At 49.1% G+C, this 21591-nt stretch overlaps 1 protein-coding gene across 2 annotated transcripts; it reads right to left on the minus strand.

The window, feature by feature from the left end:
* Window positions 1–9958: 9958 nt before the first annotated feature.
* On the minus strand, window positions 9959–20735 carry LOC144167551 (uncharacterized). 2 transcript variants are annotated; one of them, XM_077696782.1, is made up of 2 exons: window positions 19584–20735; window positions 9959–10323 (listed from the first exon to the last, which is right to left on the minus strand). In XM_077696782.1, exons 1-2 carry the CDS (start codon window positions 20225–20227, stop codon window positions 10164–10166), a joined length of 804 nt encoding a protein of 267 aa, XP_077552908.1. In that variant the 5' UTR covers window positions 20228–20735; the 3' UTR covers window positions 9959–10163. The 2 variants fall into 2 exon arrangements, with proteins under 2 accessions (XP_077552908.1, XP_077552909.1); XM_077696783.1 differs by lacking the exon at window positions 9959–10323 and adding an exon at window positions 13425–14395.
* Window positions 20736–21591: the final 856 nt, after the last annotated feature.

A 21591-nucleotide genomic window follows, 5' to 3' on the forward strand; every position in this document is an offset into this window, starting at 1 on the left:
CGTTGGCTATTTTTTTCCGGGGGAGGCGGAAAATTTAACAGCCTGTGTATGGAGATGTCGGCACTCGTTAAATATCTCAAGGCGGTCGAAATGAATCCGAAATCCTTCAGTTTGGCGTGCCTCAAAACCAAGGGGTGCTCCGGTTCGTCAATCCCCAATTTGAACCGATAGGCCTTCAAAAACTTCCAATACCTTTCGGTTCAATTTTAAATTCGACGTCGAGTTCAGTTTCTCCCCGACATTGCTTCTTGGCGGCGAATATTCTTGCGAAACATTATATACGGACATCATATATAAAGCAGTCGCAAAAGCGGGTGGCAAACTTTTCCTCTTAAGCACTGTTTCTATTAGCTGGCCGCTAGACGGTAATAAAGACAAATTTGATGCGTTAGTCGTCTGTCAGGAAGCAATAAAGACGAATGTGATCCATTCGACAGCTGTTAGAGGGTAAGAAAGATGAATGGGATACCGCATAAATATATTTTTTGCATATACCTTTAGTTTAACGCAACGTTTTCCTTATATTTTAGCCGTGGACATCACAACTCTTTCTCAAAATAAAAAGATGGATGCTCTTTTGTTACCTCAAAGGTGCTGCCCTGAATGCATAGAATTTGTTTAGAGCAGCGAAATCAATTTTTAAATATGATAGTCTTAAATATGATATGATAACAAGAACAACACATTACGCAAATATAAGGCAGCAAATCAATACATGAGTGATATTTGCGGAGTTCCTTAAAAATTATGGATGCTTGGTTTTTCCGATAGCAAATGAAATACTACATCAGCGGCAGAAAACCGTCCCCTGCTGTTGCCAGCGCGACCTCCTGGCGGCATTTAAGAAATCAAACAGCAATAGCAACGAAAGGTTCCACTAGGTGGGATCCACATACCGCTTGGAACGCTCGTGGAGGAGGGCAACGTGGTTCTGTAAACGTCGTGGTAGGGTGCCTCAATCACGCGCGTCTCCGCCTTTCCGCAGCGCTGGCACCGAGGCACCCGACTTGAGGAAACCTATATAGCGTGTTATCTTGGGATATATATATATATATATATAAACCTATATAGCGTAAACCTATATAGCGTGTTATAGCGTGTTATCTTGGGAGGAACGAGACGGAAGGGGAACAGCATGAGAGGTGAGCGGGAAAGAGAAGGGAGACATTTACTTGGCAGGGGTGCCAGTCGACCATCATCTTTCGGCGACATTTGCGACGAAATGAGAAGATACGTATTTTGTGTTGGACCACTTCGATACTGGAAGGTAGGAAAGTGACAATGAAATCTGCGGCCTAGAAAAGTTGTGAGTCTTTATGTATACCTGCAGGCCTTATGCAAATTGGGTCGCATCGAACGAGAGGCGGTCTGATTTCGGTCATATAATGGTGCCGCACATTCTTCGTAGCCCTGAATGAAAGCAGACATGCAAGGTTGATTAGCCAAGATGTTACTGCACAGATAGGTTAGTTTGGTTCTCGTAACCAATATTTGGCAAAGCCTTGTTCGTAATCTTCTCTTGTGCTTTCGTGCACGCGGCTTTGTCAAGCGAGATTTCGTGCGACGAACTCCTTCGGGCAACTTGCTGGACCAACGATAAGGTAAACATCGCGCTGGTAAGATCAATGTCACGTCGTCAGGCATCTGTTCATTGACAAAGCCAGTAGTGGACGTCTGTTTCAAACCTTCTCGAGTCTGCCCCTAGCAACTGCCGCTATTTCTAAAACCAATACGCTGTCTTTGAAAACTTCGGCCAAAGGAAAAAACAAATGTTCTCTCAGTAGATCTAATCTCTCGAACCACTTGAAGAAGTGAAATAAATTGTGCAAGAAATAAACCAGCCAGCCTCACCCGTGACTGGTGGCAACACGATTGTTGGGATTATAGATTGTCGCAACCAGTGTTTTCGCAACCCATGAAGCGGTACACTTTTCTTACAAGTTTGCGTTGGGCAAGCGTGGTTTTTTCGTTGACTTAACGAAGCTGAGGAGTACCCTCGCAGATGTTTTCGAGATTTTTGCGATGGTGTTGCGGCTTTCAGGTGGACATTAAAATCAGCTTTCTCAAAGTAGCCTTCACAGCTGTTCAACGTAGACGATCAGGGCTCAAAGGACAAATGGAACATTAGTGCAAAACTATGCTACTATAAGAAAAATCACCCTTCGAAAACACTCAGTGGACCTTGGCGTCCATACTCAATGCACTGCATCAATAAGTGGCCTACTATGATGCTGTTTGATGACTTCTGTGAAACTCGAAACGCAATGTTCTCGGATTGCGAGTCTGCCCCTAGCAACTGCCGCTATTTCTAAAACCAATACGCTGTCTTTGAAAACTTCGGCCAAAGGAAAAAACAAATGTTCTCTCAGTAGATCTAATCTCTCGAACCACTTGAAGAAGTGAAATAAATTGTGCAAGAAATAAACCAGCCAGCCTCACCCGTGACTGGTGGCAACACGATTGTTGGGATTATAGATTGTCGCAACCAGTGTTTTCGCAACCCATGAAGCGGTACACTTTTCTTACAAGTTTGCGTTGGGCAAGCGTGGTTTTTTCGTTGACTTAACGAAGCTGAGGAGTACCCTCGCAGATGTTTTCGAGATTTTTGCGATGGTGTTGCGGCTTTCAGGTGGACATTAAAATCAGCTTTCTCAAAGTAGCCTTCACAGCTGTTCAACGTAGACGATCAGGGCTCAAAGGACAAATGGAACATTAGTGCAAAACTATGCTACTATAAGAAAAATCACCCTTCGAAAACACTCAGTGGACCTTGGCGTCCATACTCAATGCACTGCATCAATAAGTGGCCTACTATGATGCTGTTTGATGACTTCTGTGAAACTCGAAACGCAATGTTCTCGGATTCTGCGCGACAACATTTGGCTCCGCCTCGAACCTGACGTAGCGGCTACGACGTTAGGCAACGAAACGTTTATTTCGAAGCCTCTTAGATAAAAAAGCATTCGCTACGCAAGCCCGTCCTTTTGTGAAACGGGTGAGAGGAAAGGAAAAAAGTCACTGCTTTGATGACCAGTGTCCTCGAGTTGACACCAGATAAAGTGAACACAGTAGAACCCCGCTATTACGTTCCTCAGTGCTGCGTTTTCACGACTGCTACGTTGTTTTCGTCTAGCCCCGGCGCTGCTCACTGAGAGTCCCATGTATTACGCCGTGGCTCAGAGTAAATTATCGGATCATTCATCACAATCTTACACTCTGAACCCCCCCCCCCCCCCCGGGCAACATGCGCGGACCACGATTTTGACGTTTGACGAACCTTGGCCAGGCTTGGCTACGGATCTGACTGCATGAATTTGCACGCGGGTGCAATGCGTCCCCACTAGATGGCTCTACGCTACTTTATGCTGTCACCATCATCACTGCGCTTACAACGGAAGTTTCAGTTCGGAAGGCCGGAAGTGCATGTTTGCCAAGCACCACCGCAAGAATAGCACGCGATCTTGTCGTCATTGTGCGCTTGAAGCTTTGAGAACACCGTTGAACTTGCCCGCGAACTTTGTCGCGCCTTGATGGCGTCCCGAAATCAGGAGGCGCTTTCCATTCAGGAAAAGCTTCACGTACTAAAGACAAGCAGCTAGCGCGGATGAGAATCGACATCGCTACAGACCTTGCATTGCCACGCGTGGTGTTTTCAGCGATCGCGATGTTTCCAGCGTTCGCAAAAAGCAGCAATCCAACATTCTCGCGTTTTTTATGGTTCGAAAGCCAAAGTTGCAGAAATAGAGGGTTGCAAGTCAAAGCTACACTGATTTCGTTCATTTTCGAAGGTTTCCTCGCTGCCGCGTTTTCCTGGTTGTTACGTTTTGTTTTTCCGGTCCGGTGAAAAACGTATGAACGGCGTTTCACTATTGCATTCTCGAGCGTCAAGCGTCTTTACTGAGTCATTCTAATGCGCTGAAAATGCCTGCACCCCGATATAAGGTATTGCAACAGCATGGCATTTCACAGACTACATAGAAGTGATGAAATATGAGCTACAGGGGGATGTTTTTTCATACCATATACATACCTCTGCTAAGGTACGCGGTCTGCGACAAGCTTTGAGAGCTATCCCCGTGGCCTTATCTGTTGGAAATGGCCGCTGAAAGAAAATACGGTTTCTTCCTAATATCACGACGTTTAGTGTGGTCCATTCGGGCCAGTTAAAAGAACACTGCAACATTTTATTCAACTTTTTTCGAGGTCCTAAATGCTTGCAGAACGTAGTCAACTAACGCATCAATTATTTATATTAGAGGGTCGCAAAGAATTTCAGCCAAAAATTACTGCGCATGCCTGGAAACTTGTCCAAGAGATTTTTCCCTCCTTTCCGGTTTTGGCGTTCTTCGACAGCTGGAATTACGACTTTACAGCGGTGTAGCGGCTATTGGCCGGCTTTCATTCGGTTGCAGCAATGAATGCACTCGATAAAAACTTTACAAAGAAATCCACGAGAGCAAAGCAGAAACGGGATCCACGACTGCTGCGACGAGCAAATTACGCCGTGCCGCTTCGTGCTGGCGATACGTATATCTTTCGCAGTGCTTCCAGACGAGAACACAAAGTGAAAGTGTTTATCGGAAGTGCTACAGGGTCCCTTTAAGCAAAAATAGCTCGTTCGGCAAGCTTATAAGCCCTGCATAACTTGCGTTTGCTTTTGCCGGCCTTAGTCAATCGCACAGCTGTGCATGTTACGTCATAGGTTGCAGTATGCCCCTCTTTCATAATTTTATAGCTTATTGGAGCGAAGTTTACGTTAAAAGTGATGTCAGTAGGAATATAACGAGGCAATGAAGCGAACTTGTGTTTTGTCGGCACGGCCCCTTTAAAATAAAATGATTGCCAGCTGTTACTTTATAAACTACAGATGCGAAGGCCTGTGCCGACCTGAGCTATGGGCTTCGATTTATTGGTTCTGTATTCTCCGTAGTATTGTGACGATTGAGCCTATTTGTACGGAGAAAATGTTGTGAATAGCTCGAGTGTAGGCCAGCGGGGCGTATACGCTGGCGCCTCCAATGCTTGAAAAACTCCAACCGCTTGTCCTCCCAGTATGAGACAGAACAGATGCACCCGTTTTGCGCAAGGTGACGTTATGGCAGCATTCGAAGGTTGTTGCGACATTATTCGTAAGCCGCTTAGCCGAGCAGAGTGGCAATCCCGGTGTAACAGCTTGCATTTTTAACCGACGCACGGCCTTCGAATTACAAGATCGACTCGCCGTACTGTATTTCGCTTTCTTCGAATCTGTAAAGGGGAAGTCGTTAATCAAGTCGTGGAGTCTACAAACGTGCCTGCCGTTACACCGAAGTGATAAATACGGCTAGGCGGACAAAAAATCAGTCTGGATCTTATCACTTGGGTCAAGGTAAGCGTCGCGACGTGTACTTGAAAGATGGCGTGCTGTTTCTGCATGGGCTGGGGCAGTCGTGGCCCCGCAATGATTGATTTCAAACTAACACTATTCCTCTTTACACGACACACACATAAAAAAAACCACTGAACCCCGTCTTTATTGCAGTCGTTAGTTTAATAAACTGGAAATATATACACGGCAGCTCAAAAAATAATTATTTCTGGAGCATTTTTTCTGTTAATTGTTTCCGTTTCTCCTTACCCCTCCCGTCGGTACGCCTTGTTCATTGGACTCTCGAGATTCAATCAAGTTCCGCGCTGCCTGTAGAGTTAACGAGATGGGTCTGCTTTAAAAGTTAATTTGAGTCTTAAATTAATTACTCCTCAGTCAGAGGAGGATAATTAATCCCCCGTGACGCCACCAACGCTTTGCTCAGGCTATTTTTAAAAAAAGGAATTGGCAGCGCGCTAGGCGCCACGTGGTTCTTTCCCTCTTGAAGCGCCCAGGCCTCATTTTGAAGCGTTTTGAGGAGATCGATCGACCTGAATCTTGCGCCAGGTTTGCTTGAGAGGGCCGAGGAGGTTGCGATTGGACGGGTGCAATTGTGATAAACGTTTTTCCTCGCTCCCGCGCTCTCCGTGGTTGCGATCCTCCCCGACTACAATCGCTCCTACAATTTGGTCGATTACTTGTATACAACAAGCGTAGACGAGAATCGACAGTTTATTCGACGTACGGTGGGCTTTGTTTACACGCCAAATATAAAAACTCACTGCTGACGGATGACTCAGTTAGGTAATAAACTCTGCTGCATGCTGCTGTTCGCGTGCGGCAAACGTGCTTTACGCAACATATGTACTTTTGAGGCTGGCTGGTCGAAGTCGCCATGCCGCCATTATCAGGATTCGGTAAGCTGTCGACATTTCCAGATTGCTGCAGCACACGAAGCGCCACTCAAACCAGTCGGGGGGAAAGTAAGAAAATAATGACTCGTATATCAAATACCCCCCCCCCCCCCCCCACTACAAAAAAAGAGCTCCATAGCGAGAGAGAGAGAGAGAGAGAGAGAGAGAGAGAGAGGGTGGGGGGGGTAATACAATCTCAATTTGAGATCAGAAAATAAAATTGGTCGCCATTTCACCCTTCGTAAGTGGATGCCCAGCAAAGCTGTTGTAAGCCACTACAAATGGTGATGGAGGAGAGTTAGAAATGTTTCCCCTCCTCTCGGCGGGCTTGGCGCATGCGCTCGGCTAGTGTCACTAGATAAGGGTACAAAATATCGGAACTCTTTTCTCCGATTTTTCCATGCCGCCGCCGTGATCATTGGTCAGTTTGCATTACGTGATTCCGTTTGCATTACGTGTTTACTCGGCGACCGTTCGTGGGCGCCGCCTATTTGCTGTTTATGCGTTTTAGTCGGCCAACTCTAGTAGGCTTCGCTGGTCCTCCCTGCTCTGTGGTTGTGCGCGACGGACGTCGTTCCGGATGCGAATCAAAGATAACGCGTGCAACAGCATTTCACCAGCAGATGTGTGTCCAAAGATGCCGTTTCGCTGCTTCTCCGGCAGTGTTCTTAACAAACGACCCGGTCGAAGCTAACGGCCAGACCATAGGTGCAGCAACTTTGCGACACTGAAAAACACCAAAATGGTCGCTGTTGCTGAATTGCGTGCCTCAATGGCGGTACTGCAATACCTTATCTATTGACACTACGCTCGGCATCTCTGGCAGCAAATGCTGCGTCCTGCTTAGCATAACGCATGCGCTCGGCGTCTTGGGCAAGAGCTGCTCCATTTAGTGACACTAGTCCTTCTAGCCTTCAAAGATAATCTGTAAATATAATCTTTACCAGGAACACATTAGATGGCGGGGGGGAGTCCCATTGTTCACAGGCGCCTTATCCCGCATAATGCGGTTTGGATGCTTGTTTTGTGGTTTCCTTAATTCTGAGCTTTATGCTGCATGCCTGATTAGCCTGACTCATACGCTCGGCGTCTTGGGCCTTGGCGCCTTGCCGTTTTTGCCCATGGAGATGAAACCGTTGGGGGGTAGAGGTACACAGCTCTGCTGTAAAATGGGTGCGGAAAAATATGCCTCCGGATAACTGCGACTAGTGGGCATACGTAGAATGCATGGTTGCAACTATGAAGATGGTGTCTCGGGGATGACAGACAGAAGTGAACAACGAAGATGTAGGATGGTGTTCTGTACTCCGGGACATTGCACAATGCGGAACGAGCGATTGCGCCCACTCTATAGTCTCGTGCCTCGAACAGGGTGTTGCCCGGCTCAGCCGATATCCACGCGACAGCATAGCTGCTCTTGTAAAGTTTGAATACCACGCCAGGTTTTATGAAACGTTACACCCGTTATTACATCATCATGCATTTGTGCCTGTGTATAAAACAAATTTTGGACATATGTACGCATCGTATTCCGTGTACATTGTAAAGCAAGAACCATCATCATCATCATCAGCTTGCCTACGCCTACTGCAGGGCAAAGGCCTCTCCCATCGATCTCCAATTATCCCGGTCCTGTGCTGACTGCGGCCAATTTATCCCCGCAAACCTCTTGATCTCACCTGCCCATCTCCCTTTCTGCCGCCCCCAGCTACGTTTGCCTTCTCTAGGGAACCACTTTGTTACCCTTAATGACCAACGGTTATCTAGCCTTCACATTACATGCCCTGCCCACAGACATTTCTTCATCCTAACGTCTACTATGCCGTTAGCACGCGTTTGTTCTCTGGCCCACTCTGCTCTCTTCTTGTCCCCATGGGCGTCCGGAAGGGGGGGCAAGGGGGGCAACTGCCCCTCCCTGGAGATTCGGATATTTTTATGCACTACAAAAAAGCTGCGCAGCTTGGTTGGCCCATAATTAAAATAACTTTGCCCTGAAGGACGGAAGAGAGGAGAAAACGACACCGACGTTCCCTCCGTTGTCTCGTGCTTTAGCGCAAAGTTTTTTTCAATTATGTACGCGAACCAACTAGCCCAACAATCCACGCTACTCAAATGATTAACCCGCCGCGGTGGCTCAGTGGCTAAGGCGTTGCGCTGCTGAGCACGAGGTCGCGGGTTCGATTCCCGGCCGCGGCGGCCGCTTTTCTGATGGAGGCGAAAAGCAAAAACGCCCGTGTGTACGAGATTTCGGCGCACGATAGAGATCCCCAGGTGGTCAAAATTAATTCGGAGCCCTCCACTACGGCGCGCCTCATCGCCTGCGTTGCGTCGGCGCGTTAAACCCTACAATCAATCAATCAATACTCAAATGATTAGCATACCCAGGTCCTGCGTATCCGTATGGAACGCCCTTCAGGACTGCGCTCAACATTGCACTTTAGGCACTGACTAACATTGCCGGTCATATATGACGGCAGTGAAACAGGCTGCTTGGGCTGGCTATTGAAGATAGCGAACAATTCTGAAAGGTTTGACGTTTTTTTCTTGTTTTTTTCTAAACTTTGAATTTATGCAGTCTTACCACAAGAACTTCAGTTTTCGGACAAATTTGCAGCTATCGTCACCGCTACACTTAAAAGGAAGAGTGTAACATCCTCCTGTGCCATCCCATCACCTAGTACACCATTTCCTTCGAAATAGCGAAATGTCGGCACCACCCAAGCCCCGAAACAAAACCTATAAATCAGCCCCTCAAAACGCTGGTATGTCTGTACTGCATTGAAAGTCAGGAAGGCCAGTAGTTGTGTGAGCCATTTCAATAGACTTCATCACAGATGTCATCTCGCAATTTGCACAGAAAAACCCGAGGCGTCTGCAGCTGCTATTTAAGGAAGATTGACGGCGTGCAGCTGTGTGTATGTGAACGTATTGTGCTGTGTGCTATTGGCGTGAGTCGAGAACCCTCCCGCAGCGAGACTGACCACACTCTTTTACAAAGTGAGAGTAACTTTTCGCACTTTCTTTATTCACTTTATTGCTTTGTTCGGTAATAAAATCCAATGTATATTCTCCAAGTCTGGTTCTAATTCGCTGTTTGTAATTTTTGTAACCACATATAACGCCTTTTTGGTGCTATCCAACCGTACCCCCCCCCCCCCCCCCCCCTGATGGATGCCCCCCCTTGCAAAAAGTTCTGCGGACGCCCTTGCTTGTCCCTTAATGTTACGCCTATCATCTTCCGCTCCATTGCTCGCTGAGTCGTCCTCACTTTAAGTTGAACCCTATTAGTGAGCCTCCAAGTTCCTGCCCCGTAAGTGAGTACCGGTAAGACGCAGCTGTCATACACTTTCTTCTTCAGGGACACTGGTAGGATGAGTAGCAAGGATAAGTAGCCTTTAAGGCAGGCATCAGCGTCGCCCGGCAAATAACCCCAACTTTAAAGCGAAAATAACCCTGAAGCATCTAATAGTCGAAAACACATCTTAATCACGAAGTTCGCTGGCCAATGAGAAAGGCAATAGATATATATTTATTGGCACCCTCCAGGAAGACGGGGCAACCTAAAGGAATGGGTCCCATGCGCACACCACCATCGGGACGGGCATGCAAAGAGGTAGCGCGCCGTAAAGAGATAAATGAAGACAGATCGGGCCAAAGCGGCCAAATTGGAAAGCAAACGAAAGTCAGCGAGGAAGCGGCGAAACACTTATTCTGCCTACGCTGCGGACAAGTGGCCAAGTAAACAGGCACCCCAGCCTGGCCGAGGAACAGCGATCCTCCCGTAGCTGGCTATCTGCCCTTTGCAGACAGCCGGACAAGCGAGCCGGGAGAAAGGATAAAACGGAGAAGGAACTCAAGAGCACAACAGCGAGTCAGTCGATCCCGCGGGAGGGTTTCTTTATTCAGGGCCGATGGCTCCTCGCGCGGTGGCCCACCGATATCTCGTTGTTCAGGGCGTCCATGCGGAACGATGGGCCCACGGACAAATCAGCCAGGCAATCGGCTGCAGCCGGCCGGGGAAACAAGACGAAAGGCGGCCGACCCGGTGAGCGCTTGCTTGCCCTGCTCGCCGCAGAGCGCCACAACGATGTGAGGAGAAGTAAAAATGGAAGCGCAAGGTTTGGTAGCTACGCAGCATAACTTCCAGGACACAATGACAGTACAGCTGACGATGCAACGAGAGTGGATAGGATGAGATAGGAGTTTTGAATTTGGGGAACGTCGTCCATTAGCAAGCTGAGTCACCGCCTGGCGGGGATTTGAGGAAGGAATCGCGATCAGCACGTGCTCGGCTGTTGTGTCGTTCGTTTCGAGCGACGGAAGTTGAGTGACCGGTGCCCGAACTGGCGCTGTATCGACGTCGATATATCGATCAGTGGAAATAGACACCGCGATATCGCCCGATCAGGTTTTTTCGCCCGCGCGGAACCCAAAACTTATTCTGCGCGCGTCCGCAAAACAAGTACTGAATCCGTAGCAATGGGAACGGGGGGAGGGGCGTCCATTTTTTAGTGGTTGTTTTCTTTTAAAGCAAAGCTTTTTACCTCTACCCCCCAAGGGTTCTTTGGCGACCGTTGGTGACACCAGAAAACTCCAGCGAACAAATAAAAAAATTCACTGGCACCGCCGGGAATCGAACCTGGAACTAATAGACTAACAAAGCGAGAGCCCGTTGTCTTACCGATTTAGCTACGAGCCCACGCCAAGACTGGGAAGACAGGTGGTGTACTCACCAAGCACATCTACGGGTTTACCGCCTGCATTCTCGCTGAATGCCAAATGAAAGCGTCACGCGACCACTCACGCCCGTCTAGCGGCCCTGTGCGCACCTTGCTCATGTGTTAAGAGTTACAAAAATTAAAGGAAGCTCACACCAAAGCATGACATCTCACTTCTTGTACGCCAATGTGCTAAAGCCTGTGGCCTCCAGTGTCCACGTAAACAATCACAGCTCCTTGTCGTCCGCCCTCACGCCAAACCAAGGAATACATTCAAATACTCCTTGATGGCCAGGCCATCACTCCAAGCCCCAGCATCAAGATCCTGAGCCTACATCTCGAGGCTAACACCAACAGTGACGTCTCCTTGAAGCGCCTCAAAAACAGAATTAATCAAATCATACACATGATCACGCGAGTTTCCACCAATAAGCGAGGCCTAAAGGAATCCGGTACCTTTCGAATAATTGAAGCTTTTGTCCTCTCGAGAGTCACTTACGTCAACACCCTGTCTTCTTCTCGACAATAAAGACATAGAAATTCTTTATATAATGATTAGAGAGGCGGTCGAGCAGGCCATTGGTCTTTTCATGAGTTCGTCCACACAGAGGCTGCTTAGCACGGGGCTCCACAACACGGTGGAGGCCATCTTTCTAACCAGAAGGTCCGACTCAGAACTGCGGTGGGTAACCGCATCCTTCACCAGATTGGCTGGGCAGCCCAGAATGTCACTCCGTTTGACGTACTCCCAGTTTCTTGGCGACTAAAACTGGAGATGCTCCCTTTGCTTAGAACAATGAACCCCTCACATGACGAGGGTCACCAAAAAGCACGAGCTCAAGCACGGGCTAAACACCACCCTCGGTGGGGATCATGCAGTTATCTACACAGACGCCTCCAAACATCGAGGGCAGCAATACGCCATCACCATGGCTACCTTCAGAACCAACCTCCTTGCGTGTGCCTCTCTCAGGACGCAAGAAATGACGGCAGCAGAAGAGGCAGCCATCACCTTGGCTCTCGCTCAACCAGGGGTTCGGAGGGTAGTCACCGATTCCCAGCAAGCCCACTGCAATTACCAGTCGGGTTGGGTGTCCTGACCTGCACTGCGCGTGCTAAAAAACCACTCCCCAAGCGGTTCCATTCAGCTCATCTGGACACCCCCTCACGCTTCAATGGAGGGCAACAAATACGCAAGCCTGCGCTTTTACCTCCCGTGTTAAGGAGCTGCACGAGGACAGTCACCCGCTTGTCACGTTCAGGGAAATAACCCAGCATTATTGCCTTCTGAGACAGACCGTACCTTCGCCTTACCCTGACATTACCAGCGAACAACAAACTACCCTACGGCTCATATAATCCGGGCTCCTCCCCACAGCCTACGCGTCTTCACTTAATGTATTCGCATCGCTACGACGCTGAATGTACATTTTGCTCAGAAGTAGGAACACTCCGCCCCGTAATCGGGGTGTGCGACTTTAGCCCTGAGCACCCTCCTCTCTTTCCGTCAACTACCCAACAAGAGCAATGGGAGATGCTGCTGTCCAGGCCCTCTCTACCTACCCAGCTTCAGCGGGTGGACAGAACACAGGCCGCACGGACTGCATATGGGCCCCACAGAAGAAGGAATCACTCCCCAGGGCTGCACTCTGGGCCGTTCAGAAATCTGAACAGAAGTATTTCTTCCTCCTCCTGCTCCTTCTCTGCCGCAAATCACGTCGCCTCCGTCCGTGGCGCAGAGACAGAGAAGTCAGATCGTCTAACACCGGGTTGGAGCTTACTTTAATTTTATAAAAAAAGTTTCCACTCTTGTGCTACACCAATAAAACTCAACCAAACACCGTTCATGCATCATGCACTGATTTAACCTTACCAAGAATATCTCTTTGAAGTAATAAATGGTGTGGTTAAGTGCGTTTCACTTCTCTCTGGTTTTGCTATTTGTAGAGCGATGTGAGTGAATTTAAGTGACGTCGCACGGGTAATCGTTATGGGTGCCGTTTGCAGCTTTGCTTTCCAACCACATTCACGGGGTGGATTGGCGCGATTTTTTTTTATTGATTGCAGGTGAAGTCAGGCATGCTGGCTTGCTTCTGTGAGGTCTTAATTTTGAACCTGGTATTCTGCCAGTGTTTTTAAACACGGAGAGGAAAGCAGTGTATCTCCGTTCTCGCTTTTAGTGCGGCTCTGTTTTTTTTTTTTTTGTATGACGAAAAACGTTTCTTAAAGTGGAGCTTAGTGTCCTCACTGATGCCGTTGTTAGTCCATACTACGCCCTGCAGGAAAGCCAACTTTCACAGACGATAATAGAAAATGATCGGGGTGAAGTGAAAAAAAAAAAAATAAAAAGAACACCCTTCCCGCGGCCGGAATCGAACCTGGGTTCCTCGGGTTATGAAGGCGGCGTTTACTCGATTGCTTCATTTTTTTCTTTATCGCCTTGCTTTGACAAAAACATGCACCAACAAACAGAACCAAAAAACAAAGTTACAATGATAAAACTGCTATCCGACAGCTTGCTAGCAGAAAGACGGTTAAAATTACTTCAGGTTTGTGAGTGTCTCCATCACAGGCAGCCAGTCAGGCGGATCGATCTGAGCTCTCCAAACTTCAATTATCATCCTCATAGACTCGGCGAAGTATTCTTTAGCTCGCTTCGCGTCAACGTCACGATGGCGTATGGCCATACGTGATTTCCATATTCCGTGCAGAGCCAGAACCATTGCGAGGTCGTAAGGAACATCATTGTCGCTCTCGATTGGTAAAAACCTGATTCCGTGAGCGTCCACTGGGAAATCCTTTTTTAGGGATCGCTGCAGCACGTCCCAAAAAAAGACGCCGTCCCAACACTCCAAAAACACATGTTCGACCGTCTCGGGCTTTTTACACGGGTAGCAGTCGACCACCCATGGAATGTACAAACCTTTCTCTTTCTGCCACGTTTTTACAGGCAAGACTCCAGCGTGAAGTTTGAAGAAGAAGGTCTTAACCCATGGTGGCACAGCTATTCTTTTCACACGCTTTAGGACATCCTGTCCTGACCCTGCTCGAGACATTATGCAGTTTAATAGGTACTGTATCAACCAGATTATACAATCACTTCCATGTCGCACTAGATAGATACTCGAGACTGAAGCGGGCACATAGAAACTTAGTGGCCTGTACCACTTCACTGAAGTAACCTCTAGTTCCGCCAACAGAAAAATACACAGACGTGACAACGAAGTTGGGTAGCGCCCTAGACAGCTTCAATTGGCATACCGTGCGCAGAAAAGGGTCCCTCACATCTCGAAGGAACAAAAAACGATTAACAACTTGTCTCAAAAACAAATGTGATAAGGAAAGGCCCCCCAGACGCAGGCGCCGAAACAGGTTCGTGCGGCTCGTTCGCTTCCATGCTGACTCCAGGATAAACACTGCAAAAACGCGGTGCAAACAAGGCCTGTACATTCGTTCGTGAACAGTGCAGTACTTGTAGAACATACCACAATTTGCTGATAAAAAACAAGTTACACACAGATGCCCTCGCAAACATTGACAGCCCACTCCCTTTCCATTTTTCAGCTTTTTCGCGCAGTTCGACAGCCTGCCTGCGCCAGTATAGATCACTGTCGACATAATTTTCCAAAGGCACTCCCAAGTATTTTGCTGGCGTGGTGGGGTAGTTGATGCACTCAAACACTCGGCGCACACTCCCAGTGGCCATGCCAAAAACCTAAACATTTTTGCCAGTTCACTCTACTGGCACTGATAGATAGATAGATAGATAGATAGATAGATAGATAGATAGATAGATAGATAGATAGATAGATAGATAGATAGGTAGATAGGTAGGTAGATAGATAGATAGATAGATAGATAGATAGATAGATAGATAGATAGATAGATAGATAGATAGATAGATAGATAGATAGATAGATAGATAGATAGATAGATAGATAGATAGATAGATAGATAGATAGATAGATAGATAGATAGATAGATAGATAGATAGATAGATAGATAGATAGATAGATAGATAGATAGATAGATAGATAGATAGATAGATAGATAGATAGATAGATAGATAGATAGATAGATAGATAGATAGATAGATAGATAGATAGATAGATAGAACTTTATTTGAGCCCTTGAGGGCACCGTTGAGGCGGCCTCCGACGGGGTGGTCCCTTATTCACAGGGCCCATAAACGGCCAGCACCTCCAGGCCCCGGCCCACTAGGGCCGCGTGGGTGGTTGCGGTGGGGCTGGACCGTAGGATCTCCCATCGCTCTTTGGGGGAAGGGGGTAGGGGGTAGGGGGGTGGTGGTTGGGGATGGGATTTTTGGGATGGGGCTTTGAGTGACGTACACTCTGCGATGACGTGTCGCAAGGTGCCTTTTTCTTGGCGACAGAAGGGGCATGTGTCTTCATAGTGTTGTGGGAACATGGTGTGTAGTAATTTTGGGTGGGCCAGCGACTCCACTTGAATTCTTCTTAATATTGTCTGTTCTTTCCGTGTAAGTGTACAATGGGGTGCCGGCAGTGTGCGCCTGTCCTCCCTGTACATCTCTGTTATCGCTTTGAAGCTAGCGACGGGAGTCGGGTCGTCTTCTCCTCCACTCGCCTCCTCTCGTGCCCGGCGTGCCATCTCTCGGGCGTAGTAGTCGGCAATTGTGTTGCCGATTAATGAGGAGTGAGCGGGTGTCCATACGATCTCGACTACCCTTTCTGGTGGCTCTCTCTTACTTATGTGTGCTGCCAAGGAGGAGATCGTACCCTTCCGGTAGCTGCTGTAGGCCTTCTTGCTGTCAGTGACAACGACCTCGACGCCGGGTTGAAGCAGCGCTAGTGCCATGGCCACTTCTTCCGCTGTGGTTGGCTCTCGTGTCCTCGTAGATGCCGTGGTAATTAGTCTGTTTCGAGAGGTTACGGCCACTGCTGCTCTGTCGCTCCCCTGTAATAGGGATGCGTCCGTGTACAAGACGTGAGGGTTGTCGCCGAATCTCCTCTCCAGAGCTGCTGTTCGCGCCTTTCTTCTTCCCTCGTCCTCTCCCGGCGTCATATTACGTGGAAGGGGCTTCGACGTGATTTTTGCTCGCCAGTGTTCTGGCATGAGGCCCGGTGTTGGCATCAGCTCGATCTTCCATCCGATCTTCTGGAGGACCCTTCTGCCGTGTTCGGTGCAGCTGAGTCGCATCCTCTGGTTGGACAGGTGGGCTTCAACAAGCTCGTCCACGGTGTTGTGGACTCCCATTTCATGCAGCCGTTTGGTGGACGTGTAGATGGGGAGTCCCAGGGCTTGCTTCGTTGCCTTTCTTATGAGTATGTCTAGTCCTTCCCTCTGTGTCTTCGTTAGTTGCAGGTACGGTGCTGAATAGGTGATTCGCGAGATGACGAAAGCCTGGACAAGGCGGATTGCGTCGTCTTCTTTGATGCCTCGATTCCTGTTGGCTACCCGTCTCAGCATACCCAGTACCTGTTCCGTGGTGGTTCTGATCTTGGCAAGGGCTGCGTCCGCTTTACCGTCGGTCCTCAGTATGAGCCCCAGTATACGGCATTGCTGGGTGGGCTTTATCTCGATTCCGTCTATTTGAACAGTGATTTGACTCCTGGTCTTCTTGGTAGCACCCGGCTGAACTACTAAGAGCTCGGATTTTTGGGGGGCGCAGCTCAGGCCGCACGACTTAGCGTACTCATGCACCGTCTTCGCTGCTTGCTGCAATGTTTCTTCTATCCACCCCTCAGACCCTGCTCTGTCCGTCCATACCGTGATATCGTCAGCGTAAAATGCATGGTCGATTCCTTCAATCTGTTCCACTGACTGTATTTACAAAACACTTTTAAAGTGTTCACGGCGACGCTTATGCTGCTCCTATCAGTGAAAAAAAGAGCGATGTCGTCTGCGTACGCTAAAACGCGCACCTCACACGACTCTAATCGAAAGCCATTGATACTTTTACTCCGAATGATACTCAAACAAAAGGCTTCAATATACACACAAAAGCAGAAGGGACAGCGGACAACCCTGACGCACAGACCGCTGAACCTGGATGGATTTGCCGATTGTTTTATTGACAACGAGGCTGGTTGAACAACCAGTGTACGCCATGCGTACGCCTTCCAGAATAACTGACCTGACACTAACGTGGTCTAACATGTTTAACAAAAGTTCGTGCGCTACCTGGTCAAAAGCTTTGGCCAGGTCTATCTGAAGCATAGCCAGAGAACCTTGCAAATTGTCGCAGCACTCTAAAACGCTTCGGGCGGTGTGGATATTGGTGACTATGGACCTACCCTTTATTCCACACGTTTGGTGTGGTCCGACAATGTCTTTGATAACAGTCTGCAAGCGGGAAGCCAACACTCATTAAAACCTTGTAGTTTACATTTGTCAGACTAATTGGACGGTACACAGTTATAACTCAGTTTGGCTTCGTACTCTGATTTTGGGATGAAAATGGTGTGCGACTCTAGAAATGAAGGCGGAAGAACCCCGTTCTTGTAAGACTCCAAGTACACTCTAGACAGCACAGGACTTGGGTCGTTTTTAAACTTCTTGTAGAAGGCTGCGGATAAACCACCGGGGCCCGGTGTCTTTCCGGGGCTCAACTCGTCGATAGCTCTCCTCACCTCGTCTACAGTAATATCCCTTGCGAGATACTCTGAAGATTCTTTGCCCAAGCTTGGCAACAAACACAAACTCCTCCTTGAACTTAACCGCATCAACAGGGTGACGCGCGAATAGCTTCTTGTAATGCTCATAGAAACCGCGTGCAATATTAGTCTGGTCATTATACACTACGCCATCAAGTTCTATTTCGCTTATCGCGTTTCTGCGAGCGTACCTTTTTTCTTAACTTAGCGCTCTTTTAGTCGGCGCTTCGCAAAGAAAAAACATTTCAGCTCTCGCCCTTACAAGGGCTCCGTGGTACCTTTCCTTGTCGATGACCTCAAGCTGCGCTTTTAAAGTTCGAATATCTTCTTTGAACGTACCAGGCGACTCACACTCTTCTTTTAGAAAAACGTCAAGACTACCTCGTATCACGGCTTCCTTTCGCCTCTCCTCGTTTTTCCTGGCGCTTGATCGTTCAAGGGATTTCATTTTAATCTCCTGTTTAAAGAGTTCTTATTTAGTAGCATCGCTCCGCTCATCTTCAGTACAAAAATACTCCTGTGCGCTTGCGTCAACAACCTACCTCAACGAATGCCTCATCTTGGAGAAGTTTGTTATTCATCTTCCAAAGCCCCCAACAAAAGGCATTTTGTCGTTTCGGCCCCCTTCCAAGCGTTACGGACACTAGGCAGTGATCGCTGAATGAAACAGACGTTACTTGATAGACGTCGCAATCGGGAACAAGATCTAACGAGACATACACTCGGTCTAGACGCGCATGGCTGTTGCCCTGAAAATGTGTGTAGCGGACGGTGCCTGCTATCACCTAAATCTGCTAAGGCGAAGTCGGCGACTATCTCGTTCAATACCGCCGTGCTTGCGTCTCTGAAGTTTGTAGGGCTACTTTTATCTCGCGCGGAGCATACACAATTGTTATCGCCCAGTCGAATTAACAGACGCTCTGTGCAACACTATGTCCTTAAATCTTCAAAAAAGGGCCCATCTCCCCGCGAGGGGGACTCGAGTAAATGCGTCGCATAGGGGGTGGGTGTATTGCGTTGTTTGAATGAGTCAAGGATATAAGGCGCGTTCGTAGCCTTCCAGTCTGTGTCGGCTTTGTGGCACAGTGGGTAGAGCCCCATGTACCTTGCGTTCCGCCCGCAGAGTCGTGGGATCGAAACCTGGCGCCGGTAAGTATTTTTTTTATATAGTGTAGGGGGAGGGGTGCGGACCTGTTGAGAGCGAGGAGGGTAGCGTGATGCGGGAGAGGAGCAGTGGGGGAGAGGGCGCGCCTGCGCGCTGAGCTGTTGCGGACGGACATCGGACGCTACATGTGAGTTAAAGAAATGCTCTGCATTTAAAGAAACACTTACTTCCGTGGCCTTATTGGGCGCATACACACAGATGACGCGCCATTCACTTGCACAAAACTCGAAATCACACACGACAAACCGCCCCGTTTCCGACGCGGTAACTGTGTAGACTTCGTCGTATTAAAAGCGCACAGCCTGCGGAAAACCCCACGGCGTGAGAGACGCACACATCGTAGCGTGACGCGAAGGGCCGCACCATACGGTCAGTGTGGTCCTCTGTCTCAACTTTGGTATCGGCCACTAGATGGTACAACTGATTCTGCCGTCGCCTGTCAGCTAGCCCCCTGACATTCAGGGTGGCGATGCGAATAGCCTTACTTAAAGAAACCATGTTAAGAGATTGACCAGACCTGGCGCGCAACACTGTTCTTTCCCTCGCTGAAAGTACACCTTATTTACTTCCACTACTCGAAAGCACTCCCAACAAATACCGCCGAGCCGCTTCACCAACTCTGACCCCTCCTTAGACGCGCCAAAATACGTCTCCCCCAAACCACACACACTGCATTGACTCTGAAGACGCCACAACCCTCCAAAAAATGCCCATAGTCTTAACTGCGTAGTTAAGCTTAGTCTACTGGTGCCTCGAAAAAAAAGCAGTGCAACATCAAACCCAGCACACAAAGATGCTGACTACCTTTCGAAGCAAAGTCGACTAAGCGTGTCCGGGGGCTTAATGCGGCCTGGTGGGGCACTGGGCTTCGGTTTGAAGCCTGGACGTCGCCCAACTGTCGCCTTGGCAGGCGGCTCGTCATTGCCGGTTCCTTCGGCGCCTTCCCCGTCGACGCTGCTCTCACGCTTTCGCTTTGCAACCGCTCCGCTAACACCGTCACCACCCAACTCCATGTCCGTGACGCCCGCTTCTGGAGCTGGAGACGTTGGGCCCTGGCTTTCCGTTCCGACGACGCTGACTTCGTATGGCGAGTCGGGGGGTGGAGGAGTCTTCGGCTGGGCAGGATGCTCCTTTTCAGGAACGGGCTGACCAGCCTCGACTTCAACCCGTCCCGCTGGCGTCCTCTCATTCGCCGCTTCCCCGGTTGCTCCTGCTGCGGTCTCCTCTGCGTCCGCTTCGTCCATGAGGAGTTCGCGGAGGTCGTCCTCTTTCGAAGTCCCGGTGACGCTAGCGTAGGACTTGACACAGGTGCTCGTCTCGTGGCCGAAGCGACGACACGAAGAACACCGCGGAACCGTACACTCGTGCCTGACGTTCCCCTTGGTGTTGCAGCGTAAACACTGCGGAGCCCTTCCGGCGACGACGACGAGGGCCTTGTCAACCGCCATACGAAGTTCGTGCGGCAGGTCGTCAATGGTCACACCCGCCTTCAGCTTGATGGTCACCGACCGCAGCGTCGAGCCCTTGTCCTGAATGCCGTCGACGCGCCACCTCTCCTTACGTACTTCGCCGACACGCCCGTAGGGTGCCAGCGCAGAGCGAATGGCATCGTCCGGCACATTGTAGAGAAGCCAGTGTGTAGCTTCAGCCGCACTTCTTGGTTGGTAGGGTCGACAACGACGCAACGACGGTCTTTCACTTTCCCGTCGCCGATAGCCAGAATCTTCTGAACGCCGTGCGCCGACTTGAAAGTCACGGCCCAGACGTGGCTCATCTGATACGCCCCCAATGCCAAAACATCGGGGAGCAGTGCCAGACGAGACAAAGTGTCTCGAAAATCTTCGACGCGGTAAGGGCGACCGCGCATGTCCGCATGAAAAAAACAGTGTTCAACACCGACTGACCTGAAGGAAACTGGGGCAACACAACTTGATAATCATCGCTATCTTGAGCAGAATTCCTTTAGCGTGGGCCGAAGTGCCCGCCAAAGCCGCTCCTTGGACGGAGCTCGACATTCTGCGTCCGCACGCAAGCGCAGTCGGAAGCAGACTACCCATTGTTTTTCCCAACAATAACTTTATTTACAGAAATAAATATGAGTACAGTTGACATGGGGGCAAGAGATAGGACGTGAAAGTACGAGAGCACCTACAAGAATTATTGTTACACGTGGACACACAGGCACATAGATAGATAGGCAAAAAAGGTCTCGGTTACAAACAGTACCAAACAAATTTCAGAACGCATCAAGAGAAAAAAAAACGCCAATAAAAGGTTTCGGGATCTCCGGTATATATACAAAGCATGAATCAGACTTGACGAGAGAAATCAAAAGAAAAGAAAACGGAAATAAAGAGATGGATAAGTTAAGTACTGCCGCCTGCCGTATCTGGCGTGCGTGCCTTCGATGCCCAGTCACCCCTTGCAGCGTATATGCTAGATGGCATAAATAAGCGAAACAGACGCGCGTTTATCTCGGCGGATGGCCTCCTTTGTTTTAGATGAACTCGCCGGCTGCAGCCACTCTTCGCAAGCGCCTCGCGCAGTGTCTCGTCCGACTCGGGTCCCTCCAGCGCGCTCGTGATCCAGTTTACTTTTTGAACGAAGTGGCGCCAGTCTGGTTTTGGGCTCACCGAGCACTCAACCGCGTCCGTCCGTGTTCTTCATAGAGAGTGGAGGCCTAGGATGAGAACACAATCGCGAAAGACCGCACATTCCGCCTCCGCGCTTAGGAACCTGAGGCTCGACCAGGTTATCTGCCTTCGTGTACAAAAGAAGGTCTTAATTTCGTCCCAAAAGTAGTGGGCAGTGT

The sequence above is a fragment of the Haemaphysalis longicornis genome, unplaced genomic scaffold (assembly GCF_048455015.1).
Source record: "Haemaphysalis longicornis isolate Haplotype H1 unplaced genomic scaffold, Haemaphysalis longicornis Haplotype H1 scaffold_2, whole genome shotgun sequence".
NCBI classification, from domain to species: domain Eukaryota; kingdom Metazoa; phylum Arthropoda; class Arachnida; order Ixodida; family Ixodidae; genus Haemaphysalis; species Haemaphysalis longicornis.